The sequence below is a fragment of the Panthera onca genome, chromosome E3, assembly GCF_046562875.1.
Source record: "Panthera onca isolate mPanOnc1 chromosome E3, mPanOnc1 haplotype 2, whole genome shotgun sequence".
Lineage (NCBI taxonomy): Eukaryota > Metazoa > Chordata > Mammalia > Carnivora > Felidae > Panthera > Panthera onca.
In genome coordinates, this window is record NC_138354.1 from 8,909,790 (window position 1) to 8,936,246 (window position 26,457).

The window sequence follows — 26,457 nt, forward strand, 5'->3', positions numbered from 1 at the left end:
GGCTGCATTTGGATGTGTGACGCGTGATGCATGTGTGATGTCAGCTTCTGGGGAATCCTTTTCTGTGTGCCCTGGAGCCATGCACTCTCTGCCACTTTCCCTGGAGCCCCTGCTGGCCAGGTACCGCAGAGCCCATGCCCACCAAGCCTCCTGAGTGCCAGCTTTGCGTGGGGACCCCCTGAGCCACAGGTCCGCCCTAGCCCAGCTCTATTCATATGGGTCCCTTCCCACCCAGACCGAGGGGCCTCCTTTTGGTTTGTGAAGGCCCCACTGGCCAGCTGGCCTCAAAGCTGGCTCCACACCCAGCTACCACCCCACAGCCCACCAGGCCAGAGTCCCCTGTACCATCCGTGTCTCCGTTTTAGTCCTGGACACTAGAGTGCAGGACCCTGGGGTCCCACCCTCAGCACCTGCCCCATCAGACCTTCCTCCAAGGCCCCAGAGGCTCCTGCCCTCAGGGGCCCCAGATGATGAACCTGTCCTCCCTGACTCTCATTCCTGTCCCCACGACAAAGCTGCTCTTGGCCAATCACCAACACCCCCCACCCTCCTTCCACTGTTTCCCACTGGTTCCTCTTATGGGTCAGAGTCACCAAGCAGCCGGCTCCTCCTCGCTTCCTCCTCCCTGGAGATCAGAGCAATTGTCCTGCCCAGGGCTCCAAGTCCCAGGACCCTCCCTGGCCGATGACAGCCCATCAGCAGAGCTCAGCTCACTACCTGGAGGAACCAGGTTAGTCCATGGGGGCCAGGCCCTCCCATCTCCCAGAAGGGTGGAGGGGGACCATAGCCAGGCCACCCACACACACTATGAAGCAGCTGTGCCGGCTTCATTCATAGACCTCCTGGTCGCCAGCCAGGAGTACAGGCCTCTGCGCAGCTCCAATCGATAGCTGGTCCACGTCTAAGCTTTCATTAAGTGTCTGTTAGCCAGGTCCTGCTGAGGGGGCAGCTGGTCTGGGTGTGGAAGGGAAGAGACCAGGTACCAGGACCTCAGATGAGATCTGACTTACTTCAGCACCCCTGAAGAGGGCAGTCCAGGGCTGGGGGGGCAGAAGGTAAGGGCTCCAGGCCAGTCTCCACCTTCACCAGCCCAGTGCTCCTCTCTAGGCCCCACCCTTCCCATCCACAAGATTGGGATAAAAACCTTTCCTTGCCTGTCCTGCTTCCGTGGAAATCAGAGATGTGAAATGGCTTTGAGAAAGGTTAGAGGGCTCTGTACAAAGATCAGAGGTCATTATGGGTGGAAAAGGACAACAGATGGAGGCACTCTCGGCTAGTAGGGAGACCATGGCCGACCACAGAACTGCCAGAGGTGGGGCTGCGGAAGGTTTAGTAAGGGCAGGGAGAACTGATCTAACCACCCCTGCAGGGGTGGAGGGCTTGGCACAGGAGAGGAGGGGAGAAGGAGTTCCAGCACCCTCCTCTCCCCGGGAGCAAGCAATAGGTCTGATCTCTGAGCTGCCCTCCCACTCCCCCTGGACCCCTGCTAGCCTCTTGGAGGCCCCAGCTTGTGAGGGGTCAGTCCATAATTGCTCCGCAAAGACCAGCAGGAGTCTGTTTTCTTAGCCAGAGTGGTCTTGGCCCTAATCTCTGCCTTGGGCTTTGGGGGCTGCAGAACCCAGCAGGGGTGAAAAAGCCAGAGCTGTGTTCCACCCTCATCAGCCCCATTTGACCTCTGAAGATCTCTCCGGGAGCCCTCAGTCTCCCCATCACTGTGAAGGTGCATAGATGGGCCCCTGCTTGGGTCTTCCCCGCCCTCTAGCCCTTGGGCTATTTCCGGCAAGGGGAGGGCGGAGAAGAGAGGGCGTGGTGCTCGCCCTGGGGATTTATGAGAACCAGACGTCGACTTCCCCTGTTGCGACATCTGGGCCTCCTCGAGGCTCCCATTGTTCCCGAGGCGGAGGGGTCCAAGACGGCGGCGGCCCCCGCTGGAGGCCCATCTCCAAGGGGCGCCTACGCCCCCATACACCCCACTATTCAGGCCACCCACCCGGACCCCACCCGCCGCTCTCCCGGGGCACGCTTCCGCGAGGGGGAGACTTTCGCCCCAAAACAGGCGGCTGCCGGCCAGTTCCTAAGTCCCTGAGCCCCAGCACTCTGTCGCCGCCGCCGCAGCAGCCCCACGGAGGCTAACACCAGCAGCGGGCGAGGTTCAGGCTCCGCTAAGGGCTGGGGGCGCGCCGGGGGCGGGGCCGACGCGGCCCGAGGCGGGCGGGGGGCGGGGCCCGCGCCGGGGGCGGGGCCGAGGAGGCGCGCGCCGCGCGGGCGGGGGGCGGAGGGGGAGCGGGCGGGGCGCGCGCGGCGCGGGGCTGAGCTCGCAGCGCGCGGGGCTCGGCCGCCGGGACCGCCGAGCCGGGGCCGCGCAGGGCCCGCGAGGAGCGCACGAGCCTTCGAGGTTGCGGACGAGGGAAGGAGGAGCCGCAGCCGACGCCGGCGCCCGCCGGGAGAGAGCCCGAACCCGCCGCGGGCCATGAGCCGCCGGGCCCCGAGAGCCGGGCCGCGGTCGGGGCAGCGCTCCGCCGGCGCCCCGGCCCGCCCGGTCGCAGCTGCGCGCCTGTAGGTACGGCCTGCTTGTCCTCAGTTCCCGCGTCCATCTCCCCAGACCCGGTCCGTCCCTGAGGGCGTGCGTGTGTGTGCGCACGGCTGCCCGGGGAAGCGCGGCCGCACGCGCCCTGGTCCGCGCGTGTCGTCTTTGTGTGCGCGGGTGGGAGGGAGCGCGACGGAGGAGATGCGTCCCCAGCGGGGACCCACTAGCCGACCCCCTCCCGGGCTGGGCGGGAGGGGCCGAGCCGCCTCCGGAGCAGCTGCGCCCCCGCCCCCTCCTAGGGCCCAGGCCGAGTGGTGGGGCGAGCTCAGCGGGCCCCCTGGAAGAGGGGTCTCTGGCCCGGGAGCGTCGCAAGGGAGACCGAGACTCTTCCCTTGGCTGCGAGGGCGGGGGGCGGGCCCACCTGGAAGGAGGGTACGAGCCCCGAGAGGACCCTATCCAGTCCACAGTCACCGGGCCGGCACGCCCTCCATTGGGCCCAGGCCATCTTTCTCACGGTCCCCAGTTCGGCCCGCCCACCCCGGGAGCTCTCAGACCGCCCTCGATAGTGGGGAGGACCGTGGAGGGTGCCCGAGAGGCCGGCTCCTTTAAGAAGGGGCGGGTTCATGCCCTCCATTCAGGCCCTTCGGCCTCAACCATTGATGAACCTACTGGCCGCGCGGGGCCCGGGAACCGCGCCAAGGCCAGGCAGAGGCTGGGACCCGGCCCGGCCCCCATCAGCCCACGAAGTGAGGTCCTCAGAGGGAGAAGGCTACAGTGACGGGGGTCCGTTAGGAACCGCGCAAGGCCGATCCGGCTGCCAGCCTCAGGAGTAACTGAACATGGATAAGCCAGAATCTGTGTTCACACCGACTTGGTGCAGGGGAGAACCTCAGGGGTGGGAGTCAAACCTGGGTTGACCCCTACTTCTGCACTTTGAGCCTCCATTATCTACCTTGTAAAATGGAGACTGTGCCGCCTATCTCCTAGCTGGTGGACCAGTAAGAGTTGTCCGCTTCAACACAGGCCACCGGTAGTGGGGTGAGTGAGGGCAGCAGCAGGAGGGAGGGGAGGTTCCCCTAAGCTGTCTCTACCGGGGACATGATCTGAAACCTCCCCGACTCTGCCCCCACTTTAAACAGATCTCTTCCCTCCTAACCTCCCTGCTCCATCCAGGAGGCCGTTGGTCAGGGGACTGATTAGAACCTCCTAGCTCTAGGAACTTTGGGAGAGGTCTGGCAGTAGGGGCAGTGCTGGGAGGCTGGCGTGAGTCAGGGTGTTCATGGGGGTCTGGAAGGCAGAGTTTCCCACAAACTGTTCCCTTTTACTCCTCTCTCCCCCTAGAGGGCATGAATGAATGATGGTGGGCAAGAGATTCCGAAGCAGGTTAATGGAATGGTTCGAAGTAATTGAGGGTTCATCTGTGCATGCTTTTCCTCTTACCTACTGTGAAAATTGTGTCTAAATTTTCTAAACCCTTCCTACCTACTTAGTGGGTCTCCAAGGAGAATCCATACATACATACCTAAGGGTGGTATTCCACCAAGGCTGAGCATTTGGTTTTGAGTCGATGTGCCAGGCTGAGGGCGTCCTGCTGGTTCTCATGTAGTCTTTACAATAACCCTGTGGGTCTGTTACTATTATTACCACCATTTTACAGAGAAAGAAACAGTTTAAGGGAAGTGAAATGACTCGGCCAGAGTCACTCAACCAACAAGGCAGGCCTCCAAACCACTCGTGTCTGACAAAAGCCTGGCTGTTCCCTCTTGCTCCCTCTTCTATCCTGGGTTGTAGGGAAATGGGGCGTAGGTGTCTTGAGCCTCCCGGCTGCTGTCCACATGGGGTTCTTGGTCCAGTCTTGGAGCCCACCTCACTTCCTGCTCCTCATTTGTTCACGTGGCTCCAAGGGCAAGGTCAGCCTTGGAGCCTTGGGGAAGTTTCTCTTCCCTTCTCACCTGGCTAGGTCTGTTTTTATGTCTGCACTCTATCCCAAGGGAGTGTGCCTCCTTGTCTAGAGGAGGTTACAGCCAGCACCTCTTTGGGCAGAGCATCAGTGTGTAGGAGTATAGTATCTTTTGACTCCTCTGGGTGATGCAGGATTTGGGCTCCCTTCTCCAGATACTTCGGACCCTCTATGTATAGGGCCCACCTGGGGGTGCGTATAACATCTGCTGGGGGTTCATGGTCTGGTGCTATCGTAGAGGGGCAGGAGAGGGAGGGTGGAGGCGGGGACAGGACAAAGGGGGCGTTCCCAAGGCCTCCATGGGCTCAGTGGCCTGGCAGCTACTGGGGCAGAGGAGTGGGAGCAGGCGGGGCAATGCCTGGCTGGATGCTGAGACTCCGAGCAGAGAACAAGCAGGGGTTGGAGGACGAAGATGTAATAGAACTTGGAGGTGGTGAGTTTGAGGCGCCTGGTGATCAGCCAGGCTGGGAGTTCAGGTGCTTGGAGAAAGACCCAAGGAAGCCGTATAAGCATCTACGGTACCCAGAGTATCTCAGAACTGAGGGGAGGTACTGAAGGTCTCAGGAGTCACTGGTATGTGTGTCATGAAAAAGCCAGAAGGCAGACAGGTGGGCTGGGTGGTGGGGGTTGAGAGCGTCTCGCAGGTTTCAGGGGCCAGGCCAGGGAGGTCTGGGAAGGGTATGAATCCGGACCTAGGTGAGATCCATGGCACTGAGAGAGAGGGAGAGACCTTTGAGGCTTAGGCCAAGGCTGGAGAGGGGGTGCCCCCGCTCTGTACTAGTACAGCTGGAGCCATCCCAGCCTGCATTCCACCTAGAGCCTGTCCAGGAACTGTCCAGCACCAGGTGCTCCTGAAGAAAGATGGGCTTCCCTCTAAGCCCCCCAGGACCCAGCCAAGCTTATTGTCCTGGGCCCTGCTGCCTGCTCTTCTGACTTCTGTTTCCTGCAAGGCCCAGCTCTGGACTCCCCTGCCCTCCACTCTGTCAGAGTGCCGCTTCTCACGGCGGGCATCTCCTCTCGGGAGGCGGGGCCTAGGTCCCCCACGCCTGCCATGAATGCCCTCAAAGGAGAGCTTCCCAGGGACAGGGCCCTGTTGTGAGTAGCACATGCTGCAGACAGGTGCGAACTCTGCTGGACACTCCCTTCTTGCCCATTCTGTGACCCCAGACCCACCAGCATGGCTGCTGACATATAGTGGGAAGCCAGCACACATCCAGTGAACGATAGGCTAGTCACCTCCCTTCCAGCAACTTAATTTCTTCATCTGTGCAATGGGCAAATCCTGTCTTCCTGGCCGGGAAGGTGTGAGGGGAGAAGGGTTTGAGGGGCATCTTGCGTGGCTCAGTTGATTGAAGCCTGACAATCTGACTTGAGCTCAGGTCATGACTTCACGGTTTGTGAGTTTGAGGCCTACGTTTTTTTAAACATTTTTTTAAATGTTTATTTTTGAGAGACAGAGCACGAGTGGAAGAGGGGCAGAGAGAGAAACAGACACAGAATCCAAAGCAGGTTCCAGGCTCTGAGCTGTCAGCACAGGGCCCAGTGTGGGGCTCGAGCCCATAAACCACGAGATCATGACCTGAGCCGAAGTCGGACGCTTCGCCGACTGAGCCACCCAGGCACCCCAAAAATGAATAAACATTTTTTATAAAAAGAAGAAGAAGAAGGGTTTGAAACAGGGGCATAGCCCAGTTGGATGTGGGTTCTAGGAAAAGACCTTGGCCACACTGTAGAGCCTGGATTTGTTGGGGGTTGGAGGGGTCAGTGGGAAACAGGGAGGCCAGGGAGGAGGCCTCTAGCCATCTGCTCAGAGCAGTGAGAGGAAAAGAGGGAATGGATACAGAGCATTTACTAAGTAGAAGCAGAGGACTTTTGATTTTTAAACCATTTACTTTTTTTTTTAAGATTTTTTTTTTAAGTTTTATTTACTGAGGGAGGGAGGGAGGGAGGGAGGGAGGGAGGGAGGGAGGGAGAGTGTATGCGGGAGAGACAGGGAGGGGAGGAGCAGAGAGAAAGGGAGAATCCCAAACAAGCTCCACATTGTCAGTGCGGAGCCCCACATGGGCCTTGATCCCACGAAATGTGAGATCATGACCTGAGCCGAAACCAAGAGTCAGACACTCAACCGACTGAGCCACCCAGGCGCCCCTTTAAAATTTATTTTCAAGTAATATCTGCACCAGGTGTGGGGCTCAAACTCACAATCCCAAGGTCAAGAGTTGCATGTTCCACTGACTGAGCCAACCAGGTGCCCACCCCCCCCCACCCCCAGTTATTTAATCCTGTGATGGCCCTCTGAGCCCTTTAACAGATGAGGAAACTGAGGCCCTAGGAAGCTGTGGAGCTGGGATTCAAACCCAGACGCGCTGGCTCCCGATCTCAGGCTTTTAACCTTCTCCACTGTCCTGCGTGTCAGATGATCAGATGTGGACGCCCAAGCAGTGGGGCCTCTGTGAGGGGGGCAGCTATGGAAGCCCCAAGGACTAGGGGTCTATGGGTCCCAGAGTTCTCCCAGGGTTGGGGGCATCAGTGGAAGCCCGGGGGCTCAGCAGAGGGTTTTCACCACCCCACAGGGGGAAAGGCCGGGAGTGTATGATAGGCGTGGGGAAACCCTGGGCACAGAGCTGCCTCCCAGCGCTGCTCCTCAGCATGGGCGTTGGGCCAGGAAGCAGCCCGTGTGGGAGAGCAGCATGGTTGTTGGTCCCTTCACGGCTGTAGAAACTGATGCTCAGAAAAGCCAGGACCCGGGTGCCTGAGCAGTTAAGCGTCCAACTTGGGCTCAGGTCATGATCTCATGGTTCGTGGGTTCGAGCCCCACGTCAGGCTCTGTGCTGACAGCTCGGAGCTTGGAGCCTGCTTCAGATTCTGTGTCTCCCTCTCTCTCTGCATCTCCCCTGCTCACACTCTGTCTCTGTCTCTCTCAAAAATAAACATTAAAAAAAATTTTTTTTAAGAAAAGCCAGGGCCCCCTAAGGGAACCCCCCCCCCCACCGCCACCCACACAGGGCCAGAATCCCAAGGGCTCTTAACCTGCACCTGTCCCTGTCACTAGCCAGAGCGCCCTCCTCCCACACCCACTCTGCAGCAAAGTCCCAGCAAGTTCGAGGTTGTTAAGACCAGAAATCACACCCATTTCTGCCTCTCCAGGGTCGTGGGGTGAGCACGGATATTCTGTGTGGGGAGGGCGGGGAATTCCAGCCGCCTCCTCCCAAGGAGGCCCTGGTTCAGAGCCTGCCCCAAGAAGATGAGGACGCGTTCTGGGGGTGGGTGGGGCGGGGACTAGACTCTAGAGCCAAGGCCCGAGGCCCCAGCAGTGACGCAGAGAATGTGCCCCATGTACTCTGAGCCTCCGTCCGCAGGACAGACTCAGGCAGCCAGTAGGCGGACGGCACCTCTGGCTGAAGGAACAGCCCAGAGGTTGTCTGCATCCTGTGAAGGGAGGGGTGCAGAGGAGGGGCTGGAGGGGACTGTCCCACAGAGGCCAGGAGGTCAGCTGGAAGGAGAGCAGGATGGAGGACAGAAGGAACGTGTGGGGTCGGGGTAGCCGGGTCAGGAAACCCGGAAGAGAAGACAACAGTGGGCATGGTTGAGGCCACGTGAGGCCTTGTCTTCTCTTCTGGTGCTGGGGGGCCCCCGGTAGAGACCACAAGCTTCCCCAGCGTGAGTGGCTCATGGCGGGGGAGGGGAGCACTGCTCACCCGGTGCAAAACCGAGCGCCCTTAGTTCTGACCCTCACCACCCCTTCTGGCGCTTGGCCGTCTGGGTGCTCTCCAAGCACGGAGCTGAGCGAGGGTGCAGGCGAAGGGTCGAGGACCTTGGTGATGAAGGAGCTTGCCCCCAGGACACCTTTGCAGGGTACTGGGTGGCTAGTTTGCGCTGCAGGGCCGCCTTCCCTTCCCTAGGGGCAGACTGCCTTCCGTGATGGTAAAACCCCCAGCTGGGGCTCCCACAAACAAGGCCGTGAGGCCCCTGCAGGTCGTGGGCCAGGCCGGTGCCTCCTGTTCCAGCGGGGCAGAGGTCCTCCGCGAGTTGGATCGATTGGTCGTCAGCCCATTAGCGGGGGTGGCCAGGCTGCCTCATCAATATTTTAAGGCATGACCTGGCCGTGGGGTCCGGAACTGCGTGTGGCAGGGGCTGATGACTGGCCTTTTTTCTATTCCAATTGTGAGTGCTATTTTTACTACCGGAAGGCCAGCCGCCCCCTCTCCCAGGTGGCTAACCGGGTGGGGGTAGGGTCTCCCATCTGGGTTCCTGGCCGCAGGGTTAGGAGAGTCCGTGGCTTGGAAAAGTGACAGGCAGGGACTTGATTAGGCTTCCTCCCTGAAGCCCCCTCCCTTCCCGCTCTGGCCCTGGTGAAATGAGAACGAAAACCAGGAGCCAGACAGGCCGGCTGAGCCTCGGAAACCCCCGGGTGATGGATCAGGGGAGGGTGGTCTACCTGGGTGGGCACCCTTTGTCTCCAGCCCCAGTCCTCAGAGAAGAAGCAACCCCTGCCCGTCCCTGGTCCCAGGGGGGTGACAGTGAGGCCCCAGTCTTCAGTGTCCAAGGGCCGTAACAGTCCCAGGCCTTAGAGGCCACTGCCCCAGCGGCCCATTTTACTGGTGGGGAAGCCTGAGGAGACACAGAGCCTGGCCTGAGACAGAGCCCAGTCCTCCAGTGCCCTCCCGCACCGACTCAGCAGGTCTCTTCTGGCTGTATGGGGCCACAGGAGGAACTGGGACTCTGCCCATGGAAACAAGAGGGCCAAGGACCACAGGGACCATGGGAGCTCGGGGAGGGAGGGCCAGTGTAGGGAGAAGGCTTCCTGGAAGAAGAGGTTTTACACAGTCTAAACACCAAGTAGAATTTGAGTAGTCAGTAGAGTGAGGACAGCTGTTCAGGCAGGAGACTGGCACAGGCCAGGACCAGGGGGCCACTGGAGGAGGGAGAGCCTAGGGCCATCTGGATTCATCCATAAACCTTCCAGGCGAGCCAGACAGTGGGGGCCAGGGTGAGTCCATCCACCCTGCTTCCAGGATCGCTGGGCTCAGCTTTTCCCACGTTGGGGTCTGGTCACCTGCAGAATGGGAGAGGGCCCCATCTCATTCATTGGGTGACACTGGCTGGTCCCTGGAGAGGGCTGGAAAGGCCTCCTGACTGCACCCGAAGTTAGGGAGGACCCCGGCTCTGCCCGTGGCCGCCCATGGACTATAACATTGCAGAGTCCGCCTCCTGTGCTGTCCTTCCAGGAAGGGACACCCCTTACCCCATTTTAAAGTGAAAAAACAGGCTCAGAGGTGGGAGTCGTGGTCGTCACTCACCCAGAGAGCAGTGGGGTCAGGCTTTGAGCCTAGGTCGGCCAAGATCCCTGCACTTGGTCTCATCCCCCGTTTTGGCTCCGAGGGCAGTTCGGTTGGGGACAGTACCTCACTGCTCCTGCCAAGGCCGAGGCCTCTTCTGTATGGCTTGCAGCCTTCTCTTTGCAGACAGCCACGTCTGGACCTCTGTCTCCCTGTCTGTAGCTAGTGTGGGGCTCCCTGCTGGCCCTGCTGTTTGTCACTTACCTCTCCATGCCCAACCCCTGTCCTTTCTATGTAGCCCTGGCTAGACCCGGGGGACGCTGAGCCCCATAGGCTCCTGGCCAGCGAGCAGGGGTGGGTAGGGGAGATCAAGGCAGTCCAGTCTCTGCCTAGGACGTGGCCACAGCCACCATACCCTTGACAGATTCTTCTCTTGAGGTCCACCCCTATCTCCAGTGAGGGCTAGCTGGGACCCACGCTGTGAGAGCCTCCCCTCAGGGCCCCATGCCTCCACTCTGTCCCCTTCAAGCAGCAGGAAGAACAGGGAGGACCAGGGATTGATGTGCAAAGAGGCGCACCGGGACTGATTTCCTCCCTGCGCCCCGTTCCCCTGTGGGGCAAACGGGTGTTCACATTCGGTGCTGGATTCGGTGCTAGCCCTTCCCAGGCTGCTGTGTCATCCACTCTGACCGCCCTGATGGTACAGGGGGAGAAGTAGGGAGCACTCCCACCTGTGGGGAGCACAACCACACGGGGTAAGTGGATGGGCTTGGAACAACAGGAACAGAGCCTCACCGGCTTAGCCGCCGGGCTTTCTCCCCACTCCCACCCCCAAAAACGTACCCCCTCGGCAGGTCAGGCCAAGGCCTTTTCTCTCCACCTTCCCTGGAGGCCTTGCTGGTAGTGGCAGGTGTGTTCCCACCTCCGCCCTCATTCCTGGCATTATGACTCAGGCCTGTCTTCTGCCCCCAAGGAGTGTCTATGCCGGATGGGGGGGGGGGGGCAGACGTGGAAACAGACACCTGGAGCACCCTGTCATTGGCACCTTTCCCGAGGGGCATACCGGAGGGGACTGTGGGAGCTTGGAGGAGATCCTCATGCCACATGGGTGGGGGAGGTCAGGGAAGGCTTCCTGGAGGAAGTGCCCCTGGATTAATTATGGGTGCCTCAGCCCCCGTTCTCCCCCAGCCCCTTCCCCTATGTCCCGAAAGTCAGCCTCCGAGTTATTGTTCTTGCCTACAGTGAGGTCACTCTTTGTTCTCCTCCCTCTTCACTGTCATAAAGGCCATCGCAGACCCCACCTCCTCCGGGAAACCCTCCTAACTCCTCGCAACCCTCTTCCGCAGTGCGGGGGCAGCAGTCTCTGAGCAGACCACTGGTTTGGAAGACTGTCCTCTGTGCTAAGTGCCTCATCAAGTGGCCCGTTTCCTCCCTGGGGCTGCCCTGTGGTTATTGACTGCAGATCGATGGCCGAGGTTGCCCCAAGGTGAGAGGGAATTCCCACAGTGCCCTATGGCCCAGAGGCCCCGCAGATGATCTCACAGAAGTGGGGCAGCTATTTTTACCAGGCGTTTAATTACAGAGTTTGGATCCCAGAGGAGAGATGAGATGATGCTCCCAGGAGCTGTGAGGGAAAGGCCATGCTGGGTAACGTGGGGATCCTGGGAAGACAGGTGAGGGCTTGACCCTCTGTCTCAATTCCCCTAACACCAGGCTGGCCCCCTCAGACAGGGGCTCCCCAAGGCAGGGCAGGACCACATTACCCCACTTATTCTCCACTGGTAATTTTCACCCTGGCCTGGGGTCAGGGGTGGACTACGTACACACAATGAGCTTGCTCTGTGCCCCCACGGGTGATGGCCATCTTGGGGGACAAGGAAGCAAGGCCGCCCAAATGACTGGCCACACCAGTAGGGTGGCGATTCAGAGTGATGAAGGCTGGATGGGCCTGGGAGCAGGAGAAAGCTGGCTGACGAGACAGCTGGGATCCCTGTGTTGGGGCCTCTTCAGGAAAACCAGGTTTGGATGGGAGCTCTGGAGGGAACAGGATTCTAGAAGGTGGGAACACAATAGAGAGTGCAGGCTCCGGGGGTGGAGAGAGACCTGAGAGGGCAGTGCCTTCGGTGCCAGTATGAAAAGTTGGCTCCTACTTTTCTTTTTAAGCTTCTTTATTTTGAGAGAGAGACAAGAACAGAGCATCCAAAGCGGGCTCTGTGTTGCCAGCACAGAGCCCAATGTGGGGCTCGAACTCACAAACCGCGAGATCATGATCTGAGCTGAAGTCTAACGCTTAACTGACGGAGCCACCCAGGCACCCCCAAATCGGCCCTACTTTATCCATACCAGGTGACCCACGAGTCCTGGAGTCAGGGTGAGAATCCCCGGTCGATCACTAACAAGCTGCATGTTCTTGGGCCCCATGCGAGGGCTTAGGCAGTGACAGCTGTGACATGCCCGTGGGCCAACGTAGGGCTCGAACTCACGACCCTGAGATCAAGAGCCGTGTGCTCCTCCAACTGATCCACCGCCATTCATTCAGTGTTTACTGCGCCTCCATGTGCCCGGCACTGGGGACACAGCCACTTAAAATACTGCATTCTCAGGGGAAGGCCGTGGCGGGCAGTTGGGGACAGGACAACACAACCAAGCAGTGGAATCAATGATATATCAGAGAGGATAAGCATCGTGGAGAGTAGTAAGCAGCCAAAGGGTGTGGAGACACCAGCACTGAGTGGAGCAGGAATCTTCCTTCCTCTCTGTGGAGTGGGGGTTGGGGAAGGCTGTTGGACAAGATGGTATATGAGCAGAAACCTGAAGGAGGTGAGGGAGTGTGGGGGTAAAGAATATTCCAGGCAAGTGCAAGAGAGAATTGCAAGTGCAAAGGCCCTGGGGCTGGACCCAACAGCAGCCAGAGCAGAGTGGCAGGAGATAAGCTCAGTGAGGTAAGTGGAGGCAGATCATGTGAGGCCTGGGTGGTTATGAGAAGGACTTCTACTTTTTCCCTTGAGTGGAATGGGAGCCAATGCAGGATTAGGAGCAAAGGAGGGACCTGATCTGTCTTGTTTTAGGAGTGATGTCTGGGTGGAGAACAGATGGTTGGGGGGTGAGGTCAGGTTCCGGGGGACCGGTGAAGAGGCTGCTCAAGTACTGGAGGCCAGAGAAAGGGTCACGTGGGCCCCTGGGCGGCAGCCTGGATGATGAGGAGTGGAGGAAAGGTTGGGTTCTTGGCATATTTCAAAGGCAGAGCGGAGCGGATTGCCCTTGACTTCTTCCTGCCCACCTGCCTTCGGAGGCCCTCGGATAGAGGTTAGCTTGGGATGCTAGACAACAGGAAGCTCATAGGGACCCCAAATCAAGGCACCTGGCACCCCAGCCTCTTTCACCAGCCCCAGAAATGACCTTGAGAATGCTCTTTGAAGGGTATGACTGGGGGGAGGGGGCTGCCTCCTGCAGACGCCTCTCTCTCTCTGCTCCGAATGGCCACAGGACGTTGCCCCCTCCCCTGCCCCCACCTCAACACACACACAGCCCCAGGGAGCCCTGGGGGGGGGGGGGGGGGGGGCGGGGAGAGGGGCCGAGTAGTGAGCGCTGTGGTCACAGGGTCACTCCGCACTCTTGTCGCCCACAGCCGCAGGGGGCTGCGATGGGACGGGAGCCATGAATGGTGCCGCCTCCGGCCCCGCCGCCGCCGCCGCCCCCGCCCCGGTCCCCGACTGGCGGCAGTTCTGTGAGCTGCACGCGCAGGCGGCCGCCGTGGACTTCGCGCACAAGTTCTGCCGCTTCCTGCGGGACAACCCGGCCTACGACACGCCCGACGCCGGCGCCTCCTTCTCGCGCCACTTCGCCGCCAACTTCCTGGACGTCTTCGGCGAGGAGGTGCGCCGCGTGCTGGTGGCCGGGCCGGCGCCTCGGGGGGTGGCCGAGCACCCCGAGGCCATGGATCCCGAGCCGGCGGGGCCCGCGGCGCTCAAGGCGGCGGCCTATGGCCACTCGCGGAGCTCCGAGGACGTGTCGACGCAGGCGGCCGCCAAGGCCCGCGTCCGCAAGGGCTTCTCGCTGCGCAACATGAGCCTGTGCGTCGTGGACGGCGTGCGCGACATGTGGCACCGGCGCGCCTCCCCGGAGCCCGACGCTAGCGCCGCCCCGCGGGCCGCCGAGCCCCCAGCCGAGCCGCGAGACAAGTGGACACGGCGCCTGCGGCTGTCGCGGACGCTGGCGGCCAAGGTGGAGCTGGTGGACATCCAGCGCGAGGGCGCGCTGCGCTTCATGGTGGCCGACGACGCGGCCGCGGGCCCGGGCGGCACCGCCCAGTGGCAGAAGTGCCGCCTGCTCCTGCGCAGGGCCGTGGCCGGCGAGCGCTTCCGCCTGGAGTTCTTCGTGCCGCCCAAGGTGAGCCGCCAGCCCCGTCCAGGGGGGCGGCTGCGGGTGTCAGGGGCTGGCTTCCGGGCCACACTGCCTGGCTGCCTGCCCTCCTCCGTCCTTCATCTGGGGCCCCTGGGTGGCTGGAGCCTCCCAGACAGGGTGACAGTGGCACAGAGAGGGTGCCTGAAATGTGTTGGTCCCCAGCGCCGCCCAGCCCCTGCTGGCCGGCCCTTTTCAGGCTTTGAAAGCTGAGCTTCTCGCTGTCACCAGCATTGCTGCTCAGCTGAGTGCACCTGGCCCCTCCCCAACTTGGGCCCTCTCCCATGGAGAGCCCCCGGGGGCAGCTATGGGCCTCCTCCAGGGGGCACACCTGCCCTATTTGGAAAGTGGGAATCATTGTAGTAACAACGGCCCACTTTCCAAGGGCACGTGGCCCTCCCAGGCCTAAGCCGGGTGCGAAGTCTCCTCCCCCGCCAAGACCCCGGCAGGGTGGGCATCGTGGTCCCCAGGTCACAGAACAGAGAACAAAGGAATGCTCAGAGAGGAGGTGCGGCCTGCCCAAGGGCGCACTGCTGGTGGGTGGCAGAGCCGGGCTAATTATACCCACCACCCTGGTGGTCCCTAGAATGAGGGAGCGTGGAGGTGGGAGCCGCATGTGTGCTAGGAGATTCGGAAAGGTGGGAGGTCGTGCTGGAGCAGCAGCTGGCAGCATCCCCAGGAACCACCCAGGCCCTCAGCCCCCACCCCAGGCCTACTCTACTCCCAGGCACCTTTAGTCACCCTGAGCCTCTCGCCTTCTCCATCTCCCGGTCTGTCTCTCCCCACTGCCTCCTGGCCTCTCTCCACTGGAGGTACAGGGCGTGGGCTCCCCGAGGCTCAGTGCCCACGAGCTGCGTGGACTCTGGAGAGGTGACTTCCCAGGGACATGCTTACTCCCTGAAGAGCTTTCTCCTTGAGTCCAAGGACCCCGACTTCCCGAGGGTTTTTTCCCCTGCCAGGCCCCCACCGTTAGGCCCCTGAGAGAAATCACTGACCACTATGCCCAGCTCCACCGCTTGTCAGACCGAGGCCTGGCAAGTGGGGGGTGGGGGGGCTGGGGCTTGCCCAGAGTTGCCCAAAGGGCAGGGGCAGAGGCCCAGGGCTCCAAAGCCTCTGGGCCTGAGTGGCAGTCACAGCTGCCTGGCCATAAATAGCAGTGTCTGCGGCCCTTGGGGGGAGGACGTACAGGAGATGGGGCCTCTCTGTTAGTCTCTCTGGAGCCCACCATTCACCAGTGACAGAGGGCAGAGCTCCTGAAGGGTCACTTTCCCAGCTCTGAGGAAGGCAGACGGGTGGGTTCCTAGCCCCTGATCTGGCCTCAGACCCTCCTTTTTCCAACGAAGTGTTTGTGAATTCAGAAGTGAACCCCATAGAAGGTAGATAATACTATGGTCAGGGCTCAGGTCAGGTCCCCCAAATGTGTTGGCTCCCAGGGTGTGTGAGCCCCACAGGGCATCCCTGCTGACACCCCTTCCCAATGCCTTTTAGTCCTGCTCACCCACCCCTGGGCCAGATCTCCTGCTCCTGGAGGCCTAGCTGCACCCTTGGAGCACAGGAGCACGGAGTCTGCAGGCTCAGGGACTTTTTCCTGGGATCCTCAGACTTCCCTCTCACAGCCCCATGAGTCAAGTCTCTGGCCTCCTGCTCCCTCATCCTGCAGGAAGCCTCCTAGACCTCAGGTCCCCCCCACCATAGCCCTTTGCCAGGCCAGCCCTGGGGGCTCCAGGGAGCAGTGGGCCTGGCCCATGCTGTTGGGGAGCCATCAGGGAACCTGTATGTGCAGGACTAGATGGTCAACTTCAGCGGGGCAAGCACTGGATACTCTGGGAGCCCTAAGGAGGGGAAGCTCGGGCTGCAGAAGTGTCCACCAGGAGCAGAGCCCCCGGGACGGGCCTCTCCGGAGGCAACGAGCTGAGTGAGCAAAGGCTGGAGGTGCGACACAGCCTGACAGCTCTGGCCAGGGAAGAGGAATGGGGAGGTGTGGCTGGAGCGGGGTCAAAGGCCGCTGGGCCAGGACAGACGCAGTTCAGATGCCAGGCAGGGGAATCCAGCTGAAGCTCCCAGGCCAGGCCTGCCCTGCAGGACCACACGCCCCTGCTCCACTGGCTGGCACGATGGCCTGCCCTGGTCAGCCGAGGCCCTCGGTCCCTGCTCCAAGTCCCGCCAGCCTGCACCCGCTGGATGGCAGCCAGTGCTACCAGGAATTCCCATCAGCCTGCCCACCCAGCGTGTGGCCCTTCCCTTTCCTCCTGAGAAAGTCCCTATTCTGGAGCCCAAGCCCTGCCGGGAAGCCCAGTCTCAAGCCAGCCCGGGAGGACTTTAGGGCCATGGCCAGGAGCTTTGGAGCAGAGTGGGGCGGGGCCAGGCACAGGGTGGCCCTCCCCCGGAGACCTGATGGCTCACCTTGGTTAAACCCCACACTGGTCCCTTTTCCTCCCCCCCGGGGACATGGCCCTGCCCAGCTCCAGGAGCCCTGTTCTAAGTCAGGGACTCCAGAGCCAGGCTCTGGAAAGTCTAGTCTAAAGGGGGAGGAGAGCATTTTTTCCCTAAATGAACTAAGACAGACCAGAAGATCCCTCCCTCCATCACACACAGTCAGGGGGAATATTGTCTGTCAAACGTTCGTTTCAGAGATATTTTTACCTCAGCATGTATGTGCCGGGTCACGATGTCAAATCTATTTCTTACTACGGGTCAAGGTCAAAAATGTGAGAACCACAGATGTGGTGGGTAGAAGGGCTGCAGAAGGGCAGCCTGGGTGGTTTTCCCCTCAGGGCTCAGAGGTGGGAGACTCCGATGTCAGCTCCAGCTGTCTGTGACTTGCCCTGTAACTATGGGGGGAGGTCCCTTGTTTCCTAGAAACCCCCTCAACGTAGCCATCGGTGGAAAATGGAGTTCGGAGCACCTCTGTGCCCAGGGCTGCTCTGACCTCCGAGAGGTGGGAGGGCAGCGAGGGTGTCAGAAGGCCCCGGGTGACTCTCTCACCGCCCCTTCCCCTGGTCTCCCAGGCCTCCAGGCCCAAGGTCAGCATCCCTCTCTCGGCCATCATCGAGGTCCGCACGACCATGCCCCTGGAGATGCCAGAGAAGGACAACACGTTTGTGCTCAAGGTGAGCCCCACCCCCAACCTCACAGATCCTCTGGCTGCCCCAGGCCACCTCTGCTGAGGGCAGCACAGCCTGAGGCCGCTGCCGGGGTGGGGGTGGGGGGGCTGCGGGTGGTGAGGGTAAGGAGCCAGCAGCAGGGCACGGGGAGGCGGCCCTGGTGGGGAGGCCCAGGACCCTACCCCAATGTCTAGCACACAGCTAGGACTCGAACCCAGGCCTGGGCTCTAGCACCGTGGGCTCTGGGTGTCACCCACCATCTGCCCCCCCGCCCCATTCCCATTTCCTCCTGACCCCTCAAAGCTCCTCTGAGTTTCACTTCCTCGCCTCCCTTCCCCAACTGGAACCAGCATGTCCCCACCCCGCAGTCTGCAGCAGTTATGCAAATGCCCCTGTCACAGGGCACTGGAGTGTGGGAACCTGCCTGGCCCCACGGAGGGCACAAAGGCATTGAGGGTGGGCGGGAGGGGCACCCCAGTGGGTCTGGGGGCAGCTCGTCCTTTTTCCCAGGCTCCACGGTACCAGGGTGGCCCGCTGGGGTTGCTGAGGACACAGCTCCAGGCTGCCAGCGCTGTGGCCCTGTGCCTCCTCAAAGCACTGGAGGGTGTTTGTGAGGCCAAGTCCCCAAGGAGGCCCGGTTCCACCCACCCAAAGCTACATGAAGCTCCCACCCCCCTCTCTAGGCTCCTCGTCGGGTTTATGTTTTACTTGGCCCTGTTTGTTTAGTCGCAAACTCCCTTATTCGTTTAGCAAATGTTTGCCAAGCCCCTACCCTGAGTCACCCCAGGCCAGGGGCCGAGAAGGTAGTCCCTCCCTGCCTGGCATTCTTGTCTGCTGGGCGAGACAGGCCCAGAGCCTCACTCCTGACAGCTGGCTGGCCACCGTGCTTCTGACTGTGCCTGGGAGCCCCGAGGCAGAGGGGCTCCCCTGCCAGCTCCGCTCCGGGCCTCAGTTTCCCCATCTGTCGAGACAGGACTTAAGCCCCACCACCACCACCAGCTCTAAGATGCCGGGAGTCAGCAACCGCTTTTTAACCGAGGCGCACACCCTGCGGGCTGAGAGCTCGGGGCCTTGGCATCCCGGAAACCTGGGGTCAGGTCCCAGCGCTGCCACTGAGTGCTGGTGTGAACAAGTCAGCTGACCTCTCTGACCCTCAGTCTTCGCCATCAAATGGGGAAAACATACCGCCCCCCTCACAGGGCTGCTGGGAAGAGGTCCTCAGGTGACGCATGTGCAGAATTGCACTTTGGACCACGGCAGGGGCTTCCTCCTCCTCTCCGCCCCTCCAGGCGCTAAGGTGTGGGAGCCCCTCGACTCGATGTGCTGGGCCAGCTGGCCCTTCATTCACTTAAGGGCTGTGACACTCTTTTACCTGGGGTGCCATCTCTGGGGTGCCAGGGTACGTCCCTTCCTTGGCCAGCATGGCTTCCTCAGAGGCTGCGTCCCCAGGGCCCAAGGAACCGTGGTCAGCAGGGCCGGACATCGCCCCGGGTGATCCCCACTGGCAGCCTCTGGAGGGAGGGGCTGCCGAAAGTGTGGCCGAGGCTCCACCCCAGGACCCTGACCTGGGCTTGGGGTGCTACCCGATGGTGACCCCGCTGTCTTCCCTGCTGCCCACACCAGTGAGCCCCCGTGATGGAGGGGCGGGATGAGCCATTTGTCCCGGAGTCTGGAGCCCTTGGCTGAGGGCACTAACAGACCAGGACTCCTGGCTTTCCCCTCCCCAGGTAGAGAATGGAGCCGAATATATCCTGGAGACCATCGACTCACTGCAGAAGCACTCGTGGGTGGCTGACATCCAGGGCTGTGTGGACCCCGGGTGAGTGCCCCAGGTGGCCCTCAGATGGGTAGATGGGGTGGGGGCCTGGCTGGGTAGTACCCTTGGTCCCCCCTACGGGATGAGGTTTCCGGTGAGGGTGGGGGCTGAGCTTGGAAGCTGGGCTTTGCTCATGGCAGTCCTGTCCATGTTGGTGCTGCCGGCCAGGCTCACGTCGTTCCCCACCCCCAACAGGCTCTTTGAAGCCTGCTGCACAGGGCCAGGGCCTCGGGACCTGGGAGAAGGTTAGACTGATGCTTATCCCCACTCCAGGGTAGTCTGAGACCACTAGGAGATGGGCAGTGATGGGGAGAGCCCAAAGGGCCAGGGGTGGGGGAACAGAGGCAAGGCCCCGAACCCAGCCCTGGGGCTCGGAGAAGGCGTGCTGGTAGAAGGACTCACCTCTTCTGAAACTTAAAGGAAGAGCTGGCCTGAGCCAGGCAGAGGGGACTGCTCAGCCAAAGGTGTGAGGTGTGTGAGCGCCTGGGACTTGCGGGGAATGTCGAGGCCTCCGGGTTGCTGGAAGTAGAGTTGATGAGGGCAACTTTGATGAGAGCCTGGGAAGTTGGGGGCAGCGGGGAGCCATGGCTAGTCATAGGCAGAGGGCAGCTACGGTCAGCTGTGTGGGGAGGAGCAGCAGGGAGGCTGGCTGCATGATCCAGGAGAGACTCTGAGGCCAGGAGTAGGAGGGGCAGGCTGGCCAACCCCGGAGCACTTGGCAGCAGCTTGTCTGGCTAATGGGGTGAGCCAGGCCCGGGGGGAGGGGCTGCTGCTTTCTAATTAACAGCTTCATTTGAAGAAGCACAATTAAAGGCCTGAGTGCCTCCCAGGCCCCCGGATCCCCAAAGTGGCTGTAATCCCTCCCTTGCCACCGTCCCAGCCATCTGGTCTGCAAACTCTTCCCCCAGCCCCTGTGAAGGTGACCCTCACTTTGCAGCATTTTCAAGCTGGCAGGGTCCCAGATGCCTCATGTCACGGACAGGGAGACAAAGGCTGAGGCAGGGAAGGGAGCCGCCCGGGGCCCCGCCTACCACCGTGCCCTGCCATCGTCTGAGGGACACCCCCTGGGGTCCCAGGAGGAAGACTGCACCCACTTGGCGAGCCGTCCATATGGCCTAGTCATGTACATGGTGGCCAGACAGTGAGCTGATGGTGTGACAGAGGGACGTGGAGGCAGAGGGACCCAGGCCAGCAGGAGAGGGCTGCCGTTGTCAGCCGGGGCATGGCTCCCTGAGCAGCCGGTGGCTGGGGTCCGAGTCCCGTGGCAGGACACGGTTGTGCTTTCCTGCCTTCACAGGGACAGCGAGGAAGACGCCGAGCTGTCCTGTGCCCGGGGGGGCTGTCTGGCCAGCCGAGTAGCCTCCTGCAGCTGTGAGCTTCTGACTGACGGTAGGTGGGGGCCGAGCTGGCGGGGGTAGCGGAGGGCAGGGCCGGAGGGGGTGGGTGTTCCCGGATGGCCACTTCTCTCCAGCAGGGGACCTGCCCCGGCCCCCAGAGACAACGGCAGCCGTGGTGACAGCTCCACACAGCCGAGCTCGAGATGGCGTTGGGGAGTCCCTGGTCCACGTCCCGCTGGAGACCTTCCTGGAGACCCTGGAATCCCCGGGTGGCAGAGGCAGGGACAGCAGTAACACAGGTGCAGGGGGTGTGGGGTTCTGTCCCCGGCCCTCCTTCCTGAACCCCCCACCCCAGGCCGCAGAGGCCCCTGGACTCCCTCTGAGGCCATTCCTGAGCCTCAGAAGTCATGACATTTCACGCCACCGGGTCCCGTGCTCAACAACTCAGTAGGCAAGTCCTACTTGACCCCTCCCACGAGCCCTGGGTTCCGTGGAACATGCTTGTAAAGGGTTGGAACCAGGAGTGGGGGACGAGGAGACTTGACTCGTTCCCAGGTTTGTTGCCGACTTACAGAGTGACTCCAGGATCATTGGTCGCCCTGTGCCTCAGTTTACCTCCTATGCTGAACTAGTGGGTTGGGTTGGTGCCCTGCCCTGTTCTAAGATCATTCGAACAGCATTTTACGTGCAAATGCCCAACAGGCTGTTGCATCACCTCTCATTTACTTACCCCCCGCCACCGCCTCCCGTCCACTCCCCCATGCCCCTCACGCTGTCGTCCTCTCCCAGGGGAGGAGGGAGTGGAGGCAGAGCCTGAGGCCGAGCCTGAGCTGGAACTCTCCGACTACCCCTGGTTCCACGGCACGTTGTCACGGGTCAGGGCGGCTCAGCTGGTGCTAGCGGGAGGACCCCGGAGCCACGGCCTCTTCGTGATCCGCCAGAGCGAGACTCGGCCTGGGGAGTACGTGCTGACCTTCAACTTCCAGGGCAAGGCCAAGGCAAGTCAGGGCAGGGGAGGTGGCGCACAGAGGCCGAGTGGCCGGCTGGAAGGGAGGGGTGCTAAGGAGGTGCCAGGAGCAGGCTCCGCGGTACAGGCGGGGCGTGACTGCCCACAGGCATGCCCTCACCCCACCTGTATCCCCCCCCCCCCACCCCTCTGAGGGCTGCAGTCAGCCCCAGATGTGGCTTCTTCATTGTCCACATGGGGAAGCCACCCACGTTTTGGCTGAGCCCACAGGAGGCCGGGCCCTTCTGAGAGTTTAAATTTGACCCTGTACCTTGCGGATCGCTTACCACTGAGACTTCTGAGGGTCTCCGCCACATTGGTGCAGAGCAGAGGTCAACCAAGGCCCTCCTGCCCCACCCACCCCCACACGGCTCTCTTCTTCCCTGCTCAGGTCAGTTCCCCAAGCCCTCCCGGGCCCCGGCTCTGAGCCAGACCGGTGGCAGGCCCAGGGTCACAGAACCGCACGCAGGTGGTGTCCTGAAGAGCCAGGCAGGAAAGGAGGAGGAGGAGGACTGGGCCAGAGGGCTGCCATGCAGGGTCTTAAGGCCGGGGGGTGCTCCTGACCCCACCAGCCAGAATAAGGGGTCAGTGACCCGAGGCATGCAGTGAATGGAGAATCCTCGAGGGGAAGACGAGCAGAAGGGAGGTCCAAACAGGGCACAGCAAGGGAGTGGCCGTGCATCCAGATGGGGGGGGGGGCTCCTGAGGAAGGGTACTGTGTGCTAATAATGACCTGAAGTGCAAAGGAAAATATGACAGAACATTGGGGCGGGGAGGGGTGGTTTGTGGCTACAATGTGACCAGAATGGGCAGGAACCCCATCCCACTCCCCCCAACCATCCCAAGTTTCCGATAAGGAAACAGACCCGGCCCCGGCTCCTCCCAGGACACGGTTCCCGTCAGTCCCTGCTGGAGGAGGGGGCACCCCAGGACTCCTGCTCCAGGCCTGCATTGGTAGTCAGTGCCCCAACCCCTGGTTGGCCTGCCACAGGCCCTCCCCCGGCTCCCTGGGCATCTCTCCTCGGCAGCGCCGGCCCCGCCATGAAAGAGACGGCGCCTCCCCGGGGGACACCTCCTTGGAAAGCAGCTGCCCTTCCCAGTTCCTCTGGCAACCAGGCACTTAACGCCCGTCCCTGGCAGCCTGAAGTTTACCTTCCGGGCCAGCACTGCCCCACACAGACTCCCTGGAGGGCCTGGGTCTGACTCCTACCCAAGCCAGAGGCTAGGACCGTGTCCGGCCCCCTGTGGGACATCAGTGGGGGGAGGGAGTTGGGAGGTGGTGAAGCAGAGTGGGAGGCTCCTCTCCTTCCGAGAGCGTGACCCAGCCTTGAACTCACCCCATCTGCTGCCCCATCAGAGCAGGGTGACTGTCCAGCATTTGACGTGTTAGTCGTGGCATAGAGCAGGACCCCCAGCCTGCTGCTTGCACACCTCCTAGGAAGAAAGACCCCTGTCTTCCTAGGCAGCTCTCTCCATCTTCGGGTAATATGTCCCGAAAACTGAGACGCTCTGCCTGGTCCTCTACCCCCAAAGGCCCTGCCCAGACTTGAGGCTATAGTAGGACCCACTATGCTTTTCCTCTCCGGCTGAGCCCCTGCCCTAGGCTGCCATTGATGCTCCCTGGGTTCGCTCACACTGTTCTGGCAACTTCTGGCCCTGCTGAGTGGCAGAACTTCCTCACGGGGCTTCTCTGTCCTTTATGTAGGGGGCCAGGCCTGTTTCCTCTCCTGGGCGTACCCTGAAACCCTCCTGTCACTGGCTCTCTTGCTACACCCTCCCGCCACCCCCCCAGACAACCACCCTTCCTCCTGTCGTATACACATTGAGCAAAATAAGCCTGAGGCCAGAGACCTGTGGCTCACCACTAGAGACCACAGGCCTGTGTCTCCTCTCCCTGAGGCAACTGTCACGTGTGGGCTCCCCTGGAGACCCAGGAGGAACCAGCGCTATCCCTCGTGCTTCGGGGGCTCCTGAGACAGCACAATTGGGAAGCAAGATGTGGTCACTCCTCCCCAGCTGGACTCAGGGTTGTTTCTACCCTCTGGGCTTGGCCTCTACAGGAATAAACAGGCCGACCGCTCCCCGCTGGGGTGGGAGAATCACACAAATGAGTTCTCTTCCCAGCTGGGTGCCCTGTGACTGTGGGCGAGTCACTCCCTCCCAGTGCCTCAGTTTCCCCATCTCTAACACGGGGGCTGTATCTCCACCCTCGAGGGCTAGTGGAGACGAGAGATGGGGTGTGAAGGGCATGATGTGGGTGCGTCTAGCACAGGGACGAATGCATGGCTCCCTTCAGTCCCAGCCTGGCTCTGTTGCCCTCCTTCCCCGCCCTTACTACAGGGGTAACCCCCTAAGGGGGGCTCACGTGTGCGGTGTCCCCGCTCTGACACAGCCCCACGTGGCCTCTTCGAGACCTCGTGTTCCCAGTGCCCCCCAGAGGCGCTTGCGAAGCCGCTGGCTAGTCCAGGACCCCACCACTGACCACACCCACCTGTGTCCACAGCACCTGCGCCTGTCCTTGAACAGCCACGGGCAGTGCCACGTGCAGCACCTGTGGTTCCAGTCTGTGCTTGACATGCTGCGCCACTTCCACACCCACCCGATCCCACTGGAGTCAGGCGGCTCTGCGGATATCACCCTACGCAGCTACGTGCGGGCCCAGGGCCCCCCACCCGGTAAGGCTCCCCCAGTGGGCCTGTGTAGACAGGTGGGCGGTGGGCAGAGGGAGTCACCCACAGGTGGGCGCGGCACTGCCAGTCCGGGTCGGAGGAGCGCCAGGTCTTGGGCGGTTGGAAGCACTCTGGGCCATGGGGGTTGGGAGGAGACTGGCAGCCCGGGGCCAGGTCCGGAGTGATTCCGGGCAGGCGGAAGGAGGTCGCCCAGAGGCGGCGCTGCGGGGGTCCCTAGACGCCTGCACAGGTGGGGCTCGGCGGCGCCGAGCCGCTGAAGGAAGTGTCGTGTCGAGGGGGGTGGTGAGGGTGGCCAGCACGCGCAGGTCTGTGTGTACCTGGGACGTTAGGTACCCGGGGATGGGGGACCGGAGCCGGGAGACCTGAATGCGAGTCCCGGCCCCGGGTGTGATCCCAGGCTACCCGGCACTCCGCGTCCCCGCGTGACACGCCGGGGCTGCGGAGGGCTGGGGGTGGGGGGGGGGGGTGTCGGGGGCGGTCGAGGGTGCCCGGGCCGGGCCCTGACGCGCCCGCGCTCTCCCGCCGCAGCCCCGGGGCCCTCGCCCAGCGCCGCGCCCGCGCCCCCCGCCTGCTGGAGCGAGCCGGCGGGCCAGCACTACTTCTCCAGCCTGGCCGCCGCCGCCTGCCCTCCCGCCTCGCCCTCGGAGGCGGGCGGCGCCTCGTCCTCGTCCGCCTCGTCGTCCTCGGCCGCGTCGGCGCCGGCCGCCCCGCGCCCCGCCGAGGGCCCGCTGAGCGCGCGCAGCCGCAGCAACAGCGCCGAGCGCCTCCTGGAGGCGGCGGGGGGCGGCGCGGACGAGCCCCCGGAGGCCGCGGCCGGCGAGGGAGCGCGGGGCCGCACGCGCGCCGTCGAGAACCAGTACTCCTTCTACTAGCCCGGCGCGGCGGCGCCAAGGCCCTGGGGCCCCCCGGACGCGCCGTGCGGCCGCCCCCGTACCCGTCCATCCCTCCGTCCAGCGGCCCCAGCCCGGCGCTGGGTGGGAAAAGCGAAGCTCTTCAGTGAAGACATAAATGTTATTAAAGAGCCTGTTTTAGGGACTGCACACGGCTCTCCTGTCGTCCTTTCTCCTGCCCTGGCCTCGGACACCGCTCCTCTGGGACTGCGGGGAAGGAGGACCGGTACCACACCGGGCATCCCCATCTCCTACACCTTCCCTATCCAGGCCCACAGTGGCTGGATCCAGCTGGATCCGGCTCTGCCTTAGGGGATCCAGCTCCCAGTCCGGCGAGGAGACGACCCGAAGGAGACACCGGGCACTAGGCCCCACAGCAGGGCTCAGGGAGACGGCCCCGGGGGGGGGGGGGGGGGGGGGGGGGGGGGGGGAAGGGATGGGGGAGGGGGCTTTATTGGAATTTTGGGTGAGCTGTGACCTGAGCAGACCCTTGGGGGGAAGAATGAAGGGTGGTGGTTGGGGAAAAAGGAGAAAGGAGGGGTCCTTTGATGCAGGGACTCGGGGAAGATGGTGGGGGCCTTGAATGCCAAGATAAGGAGTAGTCCCTGGCTAAGAGAGAATAAGAGTGTTCTTGGGGGTGACGGGGCAGGTTTCCTCCACATTAGCGCACTGGGAGGCTGAGTCTCCATCTCTGACCTAGGTTCAAACTGGGAAGAGGACTGAAGGCCCTCCCGCCCCCAGCCCCAGCCCATGCTTCCCTGCAGGCGGAGTTCCAGCTGTGGCTCCTGTGTCCCGACCACTGGAGGCACAGCCTGCTCAAGGTCACAGCACCCCAGCCCTCTGGCAATACTCCCTCTGGGGAGGATCTCCTTCCTGCTGAGCCAAAGCACACGCCCCTCCCTCAATCCAAACACCCGGGGCCACAGACTCAAGGTTCCCCTGCCCAGCTGTGTCCTTGCACAGCCTGCAGTGATGTGCCTTTCGGGACCCCTCCCCCCAGACCAGTGATCCTCCTGGGTCTGCTGGTTGCAGCACCCACATGCCCTCCCCCAAATGGGGGGCACTGGCACCTGCATGGGGCTCCCGGGGCTTTGCTGCTGCAGCTACCCAATCCTGATTCACAAAATGACCTGGAAGTGACAGCCGTGCTCCGGCTGCCGTCTCGCAGAAGGAGGAGTGCAAGGCCAATGCTCTGGAGAGCAGCCTGTTTCTCGGCCTCCGACGTCTCCATCCATTTGGCCAGGGGCCCTTTGCGCTCTTGCCGCCAGGCCCTGGTGGTTTAGGGTCTGTCCCACCCTGCCTGGAGTAGAGATCTGGGGTGAGGCTCAAGCTGGGCAGAGGCCCAGGGGCTGGTGAGAGCTCTGTTTGGCTGCCTTCTGCCTCTCAGTCATCTGGAGTCCCAGAACATTCCTCCCTCCAGCAAGATGCTGAGCCCCAGACAGCACCC

The 26,457-nt window shown here is 62.1% G+C and overlaps 1 protein-coding gene across 4 annotated transcripts; it reads left to right on the plus strand.

The window, feature by feature from the left end:
* Positions 1-585: 585 nt before the first annotated feature.
* SH2B2 (SH2B adaptor protein 2) lies at positions 586-25,160 on the plus strand. 4 transcript variants are annotated; one of them, XM_060649250.3, is made up of 10 exons: positions 2,546-2,560; positions 11,113-11,252; positions 13,395-14,155; positions 17,176-17,277; positions 18,999-19,090; positions 20,385-20,476; positions 20,559-20,723; positions 21,214-21,422; positions 23,934-24,105; positions 24,649-25,160. In XM_060649250.3, exons 3-10 carry the CDS (start codon positions 13,424-13,426, stop codon positions 24,990-24,992), a joined length of 1,908 nt encoding a protein of 635 aa, XP_060505233.3. In that variant the 5' UTR covers positions 2,546-2,560; positions 11,113-11,252; positions 13,395-13,423; the 3' UTR covers positions 24,993-25,160. The 4 variants fall into 4 exon arrangements, with proteins under 4 accessions (XP_060505236.3, XP_060505231.3, XP_060505232.3 ...); XM_060649253.3 differs by lacking the exons at positions 2,546-2,560; positions 11,113-11,252 and adding an exon at positions 586-730; XM_060649248.3 differs by lacking the exons at positions 2,546-2,560; positions 11,113-11,252 and adding an exon at positions 586-730 and having other exon boundaries at positions 20,562-20,723.
* Positions 25,161-26,457: the final 1,297 nt, after the last annotated feature.

Bases quoted from the DNA above. Each gene is read 5' to 3' on its own strand.
- SH2B2 (XM_060649253.3), top strand. From the start codon at position 685: ATGACAGCCCATCAGCAGAGCTCAGCTCACTACCTGGAGGAACCAG. The intron at 14,156-17,175 runs GTGAGCCGCCAG...CTGGTCTCCCAG, and splicing joins AGTTCTTCGTGCCGCCCAAG to GCCTCCAGGCCCAAGGTCAG. The intron at 20,724-21,213 runs GTGCAGGGGGTG...GTCCTCTCCCAG, and splicing joins CAGGGACAGCAGTAACACAG to GGGAGGAGGGAGTGGAGGCA.